The sequence below is a fragment of the Penaeus monodon genome, chromosome 18 (assembly GCF_015228065.2).
Source record: "Penaeus monodon isolate SGIC_2016 chromosome 18, NSTDA_Pmon_1, whole genome shotgun sequence".
NCBI lineage: Eukaryota > Metazoa > Arthropoda > Malacostraca > Decapoda > Penaeidae > Penaeus > Penaeus monodon.
Window position 1 is genome coordinate 26393485 of NC_051403.1, and position 10000 is coordinate 26403484.

Genomic DNA, 10000 nt, shown 5'->3' on the forward strand with positions numbered 1-10000 from the left:
GCTGCTACAGGTACTCCCCCTCCAGAGAGTGAGCAAAGCGAGCGAGCAATATACCTTAACATATCACCAGTATAGAAGATGGATGGTTGCACATCTTCTATTTGAAGTTACTGGTGTCTTATCTCTTTGGGGAGTATTTATTGTGGGTGTGAGTATAGGATGTGGATAATTCTACAGGATGTGGATAATTCTATTTCGGGTACCAGTGGACCACATGGCTGTTTTCCACGTGGAGCAATCAGTGTAGCAGACGGAGCCAGTGACCTCACCTCGCTCCCCCCCCATGCTTCCTGCAGCTGCTGCTACCGCTCCTCCAGCTGGAACGGTCACTACTTATACCGAGAATGACCTAGGCCTCAGAGAGTTTGTGCTAAGCTACCACCGCGCTAAGGTCAGCCCTCGCCTCCCTCCGGGCGGGCTGACCGTGACCTCCGCGCGGCCGATTACCCCTTTAGACAAGTCGTAGCTTCGCCGTAGCGTGTGTTCACCCCTTTACGTGTGTTTTGCGTCCCTGCCAGCCACTGTACTAGAGTATGCATAGCCTTTTACAGTCTGGTGGCAGCGAGGGCCGTTGCATCCTTTTGGTATGCAACACGGACACACCACCCCCGAAGAAAAATCCGCTCGACCACTAGAAGACATGTCGAAAAACAAAAAAAACATGTAAGTACAAGTTTGGGCCCCTTTCTTATTTCTTTTCCCTTCTTCTCCCATACATGTGTTAAGCCGTTGTTTTTTTGTTGGGTTAAAAGGTGCTAATGACAGCAAATGGCACGTTCTCACACTATTCCTTCACCTCAGATCGCATTTCCGTGCGATCGAGTATGTGATCAATAAACATGAATATCGTTCGTTAGTTAAGTAATTAATTATTTTCTCTCGTTTTTAGAGATTTATATTGTTTCATCTGCAACGAATTTAACGCGTTCGTGATTTTATCTTATCACGAATACCATTTCATTTTATCTCGTTCCTAACCCTCGCCCCCGACCTGACCGTCCCTTTTCTTCGCTTGCAGTCACTTTGGAAGAGAAAAGATTGTTTTCCCGTCTTGACTGTCACTTTCTCTTTTCCCGGTCGGTGGCGGCGTGGGTAGGGTCACATGACCGCTTGGTTCCCTGTAATTTGGGAGTAAACATAGCATTGATATATTACTTTTTGGTGACACGTTCTATCGGCGCTAGAACGAATCATGTAATGCAATTTTATTACATTGTATTATTTGAATATAGCGTAGGATCTTCCCCCATATCATAGTGCACAGAATTGCCCGATATTGCCCCGGGGTTGCGTAAACGCCTAATAGATCTGCGCTCCGTCGTTCGAAAGTAGGTACAATAAACTGAAGTTATTCGTTCGGCACCTTTTGAGTCGGTGTGACCTGCGGTTATGTCTGTTAATTAATGTAGGACTAGGGTTTAAGCTAGAATCATTATTTGCTTATTAATCATACATTTCTCTCCCTCCTCAAGTCGCTTGCATGTTTTGGGTACCCCCCAAGCGTTTGTGTGATTCGTGAAAATTTATATATCCTTCGGGAATTTTGCGAGCGCCCATCACACAGATAGCAGAAGAGAGCAGGTTTATTATATTCCTGGCTCGAGTCACTTCAATCATATACGGCATTTGGGTATAGGATCCCCAGTTATTGAGTTTTATTGAAGTCTGACGTGCAAAGCTAGACATGTACCTCGGCAGTTCAGATTTCTGACCCCGAGAAGATTTGCTTGATAAAAAGTTGGCGAATATTTTCTTATGTCACCATTCATTCATGCGTACATTCTGTCGCATATCATTATATGTTGAATTCAATGTGGTAGTTGAAATAATCTTAAATAGCTAGCATTGCTAATTTACTTCAGTTTTGTTATAGTGAACATTAATATTCGTGTTTGTGATTCATTCTCTGTGTGAGGTCACTCTTGCCTTCCCTCTCATTAACACTAGCTGTCACTCACACACGCATACACACACACCTTCACCTCACTCACACACGCAGGACAAAAGACACTGACCCTTTTTCATTAATAAGGCTGGTTGCTGTCTTAGTGCCGGCGTAAAGATTTATTATGTATCTCTTTAGCCCGCAATTTTGTCCGTCGTGACGAGTGGTTCGTACATAATGTACAAGTTACATCTATTTCTTATCTGTGTGACGACTATGGTTCAAGTAAGTCCTCGTGGATTGCCGATGTCGTTCCCTTATCTACTCTCATATCTATCAGAGACGGTGGGTAGTTCAAGCCAGGTCTTTGCGGACCGCTACTGACGTCTCCCTCTTCTATTTTCTTCTTTATCTTTGTGAATATAAAGCACAAAATGAAAAAAAAAGACGAAAATAATTTAAAACCAATATTAAAAACCGCAATTTTTTTCATAAATAACCGGCTAGTGGTAGATAACACCCCCTCTTCTCTGTTGCCTTTCTTTTTCTCTTACTCTGGCCCTTACGTGTATGATCTGGTTCCCCGACTATATATTGCAGTCGGACCGACACGGCACCGAAGGAGAACCTGCTACAGTTCCGGTCACCTTAGGATGCCGTGGGAAGGACGTCATCGAAGATCACCATAGGCCCGCGGACCGAGATTTTCGTCAGAAAAAGTGTTAAGCAGTCCCAGTGTAGTGGACGGGCGTTGCCTGCCAGACTCCCCGTAGATCCAGCGAACCAGCACCTTTGCCGCAGGTACCAGTCGCCCCAGAATGCTGTGCATAGGCGACGCCTGGCGGACGCCTGCAGATCCGGTCAACTCCAGGAGCTCGTAGCGCAGGTATCAGCCGCCCCGAGATGCCGCCCCTGCCCCGATGCCCGTAGATCCGGATGAAGATTACGAGGACGTGTGGACGCGAGAAGGACCTGGACGAGATCTGTGAGGACGTGTGGACGAGGACGCCACCGAGTTTGGCCTGGGCCAGGACTACGAGAAGGTCTAGACGAATCTGAAGTCAAGGAGGACCTGTGCGAGACTTTCGAGGACGTGTGGACATCGAGGACGGACAGATTACACCAAGGACCAGGAGGATGAGGACGACAGGGAAGAGCAGCCACGAAGATGCACCAGGACGACGCACGAGAACAAGACGACCAGCCAAGTTAGGTTATCCTTGAAGGCGCCTCGAGGGCGAGGCGCGAGTAGGTGGCCGAGCAATATAGGATGTGGATAATTCTACAGGATGTGGATAATTCTATTTCGGGTACCAGTGGACCACGTGGCTGTTTTCCACGTGGAGCAATCAGTGTAGCAGACGGAGCCAGTGACCTCACCCTCGCCTCCCTCCGGGCGGGCTGACCGTGACCTCCACGCGGCCGATTACCCCTTTAAACAAGTCGTAGCGTCGTCGTAGCATGTGTTCACCCCTTTACGTGTGTTTTGCGTCCCTGCCAGCCACTGTACTAGAGTACGCATAGCCTTTTACAGTGAGTGCCCACAGGTATGGCTGGGTGTTGGTGGAGAAGTCGGAGATCAACGGGGGAGCCGGCAGGCTCCCCAGTCGGCTAAGGACTGGGGCAGTCCTTGTGGTGCTGCTGCTGTTGTCTGCTCTGCTAGAGGATCGGGGAATGCTGATCTCGTTTTTCGGTTCTGCGGCTTAAATACACAAGTGCTGTGTAAGCGCGCAGGGAACGAGGGGAGCCCGCTGTCCAATGAGCGCGGACATGGCTGTGGGCCTGTGTGACCCAACCTGGGTAACTATGCTGAACTCCAGGTTGCGGGGTCGTGCTGCTACAGGTACAGTGGCCAAGGAGATTGACCTCATTCTTGTTAGCACGCAATGGAGGATCTTCCATAACTGCAGGGTTTATCGGAGTGCCGAGTTCTGTGGCACTGACCATAGGCTGGTTGTGGCTACCCTGCGGGTCCACTTCAAAACTCCCAATCCCTCCAGTGGCTACTCTAAGGTGTTTCACTTGGACAGACTAAGGGAGGAGTGTGCCCATGGGTTCACCATGGCAGTCTCTGACGAATTCACAGAACTCAACAACCTGACAGAGCCAGTTCCTCTGTGGGAGCTCTTCAAGTGCATAACACTCGAAGCAGCCCAGGAGTCCATTGGCATACGCCCAAAGGCAAGGCAGAATTCCATCTCCCTAGAGACATTAGAGGCCACTGAAGCATGTCACATGGCTCGGCTGAATAGTAATCAAGTCTTGCATTGCTCCATGGTGCGTAGGGCTCGGACACTGCTGAGAAGGGACAAGGAACAGTTCATCAGGAATCTTGCTGAGGAGATTGAAGGCTATTTCTTGGTAAACGACCTTCGGCTTGCCTACCAAGCCCTGAGAAAGCTGAACTCTAAGCCCTCCTCGCAGATGACTGCAGTCCGATCAGCGGATGGATGGAATATCTCAGATCATGTTGGGGTTCGTGAACGTTGGGCTGAGTACTTTGAACAGTTGTACCAGGTAAACTCTCCAACAGTTAGCTTGGATGCAAATGATCTCACAATACCTGTGCCAGACTCCCTAATGGAGGTTAGGATGGCAATTTCCAAGTTGAAGAGTGAGAAAGCTGCAGGCATATGTAATATCCCTGCTGAATTGCTAAAGGCTGGGGGTGAACCTATAGCCCGGGGCCTGCATGCAGTCTTGACTGCCATCTGGCAGTCTGGTACCATTCCCCCTGACCTGTGAGGGGCGTGGTCATCCCTCCCTGGAAGGGGAAAGGGGATCGTTGAGATTGTAGGCATTACACTGCTCAGCATACCAGGCTATATATATATATATATATATATATTATATATATATATATATATATATATATATATATATATATATATTCTTGCCCACATTCTTCTTAAACAGATCCGCAACCACCTACTAAGGCATCAAAGACCGGAGCAGTCTGGATTTACTCCTGGCAAGTCCACAATAGACCGAATACTAGCGCTTCGAGTAATTGTGGAACGCCGTCGTGAGTTTGGTTGTGGGTTGCTTGCAACCTACATTGACCTCAAGAAGGCGTTTGACTTGGTGCATGGGGAATCGCTATGGGAGATCCTGAGACTCGGGGGAATTCTGACACAGATTATTGGCCCAATAGCAAGCCTTTATACTAGTACTGAAAGTGCTGTAAAGTGTGGTCGGGGTCTGTCGAACTTCTGTGAGGCAAGGCTGTGTTCTTGCACCAACACTTTTCAACACCTGTATGGACTGGATAATGGGCAGAGCTACTAGCCAAAGTTAGTGTTGAGCAATACTAGGCAATATCAAGGTCTCAGACCTTGACTTTGCCAATGATGTTGCTATCCTATCTGAATCGCTGGAGTCACTGGTGGTGGTTCTTGATGCATTTAATAATGAGGCGAAGCCCTTAGGCATAGAGGTCTCCTGGACCAACATCAAGATTCAAGACTTTGGGGGCCTGTTGGGGCAACCCGTTCAATCAATCCATGCTTGCGGCGAGGACGTTGAAGTTACAGAAAGTTTTACATACCTTGGTAGCGTAGTCCATATCTCTGGGTTGTCAGACCAAGAAGTCAATAGACAGATTGGTCTGGCAACAGGAGCCATGAACTTGATCAACAAGAGCATTTGGAGATGTCGGTACCTATGCAGAAGGACCAAGCTACATGTCTTCAAGGCCTTGATACTGCCAGTTTTGCTCTATGGAAGTGAAACCTGGATGCTATCTAGTGTCTTGGAGTCTCGTCTTGATGCCTTTTGTAACAAGTCCCTTCACTGGATCATGGGGTACAGTTGGCAGGACCGTGTCCAACCGACGGTTACACCGTGAGACTGGCATGGGACCTGTTACTTGCATAATCCGGGATTGTCAACTCAGGCTATATGACCACCTAGCTCGTTTCCCTGTGGATGACCCTGCCTATCAGGTTGTCTCTTTGTGAGACAACCCTGGGTGGAGGCCTGTGGGACGACTCAAGAGGTCATGGCTTGGGCAGCTCGACGAGACCTGTCGCGAGGAATTAGAGATGGAGACTCGCCTCGAGGGATCCTCATGGTTGGAAGCGAAGGGTGGATGCGGCCATGCACCACGTCGGCGTTAGCCCCTTGATGATGATGATGATGATGATATATATATATATATATATATATATATATATATATATATGTATGTATGTAATATATAATATATATATATATATATATATACATATATATATATATATATATATATATAATATATATATATATATATATATATATATATATATATATATATATATATATATATATATATATATATTATGTATATATAGATATATATATATATATATATATATATATATATAATATATATATATATATATATATTCACACACATTTATATATTGCACACACATGACATACATACATATATATAAACCCCTACATCTGTACTTGTGGTTTAATGGTCATGGAAGGGGAGAAGGAGATTACACGAACAGCTGCTCTGTATAATATTGTATAAGTAACTTTATCCATGTACTTGAAGATATGTAAATCATTCCTTCTTGTCAACGCTAACTTTATTTGGCAGATAAAATATACTCTGGAGAAGCAGCCATCTTGATTCAGAAGCAACAGTACAGGTTAGTGATATAAAGGCTTTGTAATTTGATTAAGAATCAAGAAATGTAACAATTTCTTAGAGGACAGAAATGAAAATATTGTTATGAGTATGTCAGAATAATGATGAAAACGAAGGTGTCTAATGATCGTAGTACCAGTGATAATGATATAGATAATAGAAATAATATCGCTAATGCTGAAAATGATAATGACAGTTCTATCGGTAGTGATATATATATATATATATATATATATATATATATATATATATATTATATATATATATAAAAATATATATATATATATATATATATATAATATAATATATATATATAATATATATAATATTATATATATATATATATATATATTATAATATATATATATATTATATATATATATATATATATATATATATTTTATATATATATATATATATATATATACTATATATATATATATATATATATATATATATATATATATATATATATATATATATATTATATATATATATATATATATATATATATATATATATACTATATACTATATATATAATATATATAAATATGTATATATATATATATATATATATATATATATATATATATATATATATATATATATATATATATATATAGACAGATGGATATAGATTTATAGCCCCAGGCAGATTGATAAAAGAATAAATGAATAGACAACAGTTCAATATAAAAATTAACCTCGCGTGGAAAGAGTTTCCAATGGCTAGAATTCTGCTCGTCCAGTACCATGGGGGAAAGTCACATGATCAGGAAGACCAATCAGAATAAAGGCTGTGACATTTTCCGCCAATCAGCGAACAGCAGGCAACTGCATAACATCAAGGACAAACTTATTCTGATATTAGATCTCCCGGAAAAATGCGGCATGTATAAATTGAATAAGATCGGGAATTAAGAGAGAGCTTACTGAAATGGACGCGTGGAGATAAAGTCATTACTTTGGGGTGCGTGAAGTCGCCATAGAACAGTAATACAGAGGGTCTGGGAGAGCGAACACTGTCTCTCGGTTACGTATGTTTTCGCTCTGTGTTTCTCATTTTGCGTTAGAGGATCGGGGATCGTGGGCGAGTATAACACAAGGAGAAAATTGCCTTAAGTAATTGGAAAAACAAATAAAAACAAGAGGAGCATGTTATTCGAATATTGTACAACTGTAAAGATTAGAATTTGCGGGGGAAATATGCAAGGAAATTTTCCTTTATGAAAAACAAAAAGGAAAATATTATTTGAACATTGTATGATTGTAAAGAACTTAAAATTGCGAAAGAACTACGTAAGTAAATTAAAAAATGTTTCGAAAGAAGCATGGCATTACGAAATGTCATTTCGAAAGAGATATCAAAGCCCCCTGAGTCGTTGTTAGAAACATACGGAAAGCAAGAGAGAGAGAGAGAGAGAGAGAGAGAGAGAGAGAGAGAGAGAGAGAGAGAGAGAGAGAGAGAGAGAGAGAGAGAGAGAGAGAGAGAGAGAGAGAGAGAGAGAGAGAAGACAAAACCGAGGACCCACATCCCCGTCGTTCCCAACAGCGGGAGCTTCGCCTGTTCCTTTGACGGTTTCTACTACCCCTTCGACACCCAGCGATGTTCCATCCTCCTGCAGCTCTCAGACAGGTCAGAGTTCATCCGATTTCGACCCTGGGACGCGCAGGTCATATACCAGGAGGACCTGAACCTGCCCTCATACGTCATAAACAACTTCCTGGTTATGGTTACTGAGCGAGGGAACGACCAGACACGCTACAGTGTCTTGAAGGTAAATGACGCAGTTTATCTCTGCAGTCTCAAAAATGTAAAATTTAAAATGTATTTTTTTTGTTTTGTTTTTAAATTCACAGGTGAAGCTTTTGATTTGATTTTTTTCTAACTCATAAACATCACCAAGTTTCAATTACTTTGTGAGTGTTGACATTAATCGCAATTTTGAAGAAGGAATATTTGGTAAACATATATCACGTTCGTCAACAGGTGGAAATAGAATTAACGAGGCGCCGGAAAATGATTGTGATGGCAGTGTATGTGCCAACGCTGATGCTACTGCTTATTGGATATTCAACGCTATTCGTAAAAGTGTCCCTGATGCAGGTAATGACCCCCCTACACACACGCGCAAAGCAAGAATAGATTTCAGATTTACGTGCTCTTTTGAATGTGATATTTTGTGTTGGTTCCGTGATTTCAATCGGAGTAATATATTTTTTGTTGCATTTTATTGGTAACGAACTGACGCGTTTGATTCTCAGTTTATCATCCGGAACCAGATTACTAGATTCCTTTGCTTAGCTATACATTAAGGGTAAAATAGAAATCGCTGCGGTGGCAAATGCTGAATTCCGTGACAACCGAATGGCGTAGTTTTTTGTTTTACATCTGAATCATCATCACTTATATTTTTAATCTATTTCTAATTTATTGTTTGTTCTTTGTATGTTATCCAACATCCAACATTCTCCTTTCTATTTCCCATGAATCTTATCCGTGAATCTTATATGAAAATACGTTTTTCTCAAGGTACGCCTGGTGTCTGACCACACTCTTTATCACGTATATAAATATTTATTCATTTATTTATTTATAATCTAAACGAAAAGTTGTTTTTATAATCATGACCATCATCCAAAATATTGCTTTCCATGAAACACTTATCCGTGAGGCTTATATATATATTTTTTTTTCATTCATTTTTTTCCTCTGTCTCTCCAGAGCATGATCTATTGTAACCCCTTTCCATCAACCAATCATTCATGAATCGAATATGATTTTTTTTCTTAAGGTTCAATGGTAAGCTTAACCACACTCCTAGCCTGCATCGCGTATTTAGATATTTATTTGTTTGTTTATTGCCATTTTTTCTTTAAATTAAACGTAACAGAGCTTCTTCCAACACAGTGCTCTCTACTGTAACCCCATTTCCTTTTCTTTTAAATTCTAATTTTCTCAATGTACTCCTAGTGGTGAGTCTTTCCACACTCCTGGTCTCGATCACGTATCTAAATATATATTCAATTATTACTATATTCCTCTAAAAAACACTTATCCCTCGATATCTGTTTATGTATTTATTACTCTTTTCTCTAAAATCCACTTATCTGTGATTTTTTTTTTTTTTTTTAAGGTACGCCTGGTGGTGAGTCTGACCACACTCCTGGTCCTGTACACCCTCTTCAACAACACCTCGGACGCCCTTCCCGTCACCGACTACATCAAGATGATCGACCTCTGGTTCTTCCACTGTATCTTCCTCCTCTTCTTTATCATCCTCTCCCACGTCCTCGTCGACCACCTGGACACCAAGGGCCAAGAGGTTGTGCAGATACGACCCGCGAACACCGCCACGAACCCGAAGGAGGTCGTGCGGGTCGTGAGGAAGCCGGAGATGCTGATGAGAGTTTTGAGGAAGTACGTGGTGCCCTTCGTCAGCCTCTGCTTCAACGTCGTCTATTGGTCCA

General features: G+C 42.2%; 1 protein-coding gene across 1 annotated transcript in view; it reads left to right on the forward strand.

Annotated features, from left to right (window-relative positions):
* The window catches only part of LOC119584691, a 26902-nt gene that overhangs the window by 16789 nt on the left and 113 nt on the right, over nt 1–10000 (forward strand). The window contains exons 6-9 of the mRNA XM_037933364.1: nt 6477–6528; nt 8082–8307; nt 8520–8636; nt 9667–10000. The exon at nt 9667–10000 is cut by the window's right edge and continues 113 nt beyond it. Of these exons, the coding sequence (XP_037789292.1) occupies nt 6477–6528; nt 8082–8307; nt 8520–8636; nt 9667–10000 (729 nt within the window). The remainder of the gene's footprint in view (nt 1–6476; nt 6529–8081; nt 8308–8519; nt 8637–9666) is intronic.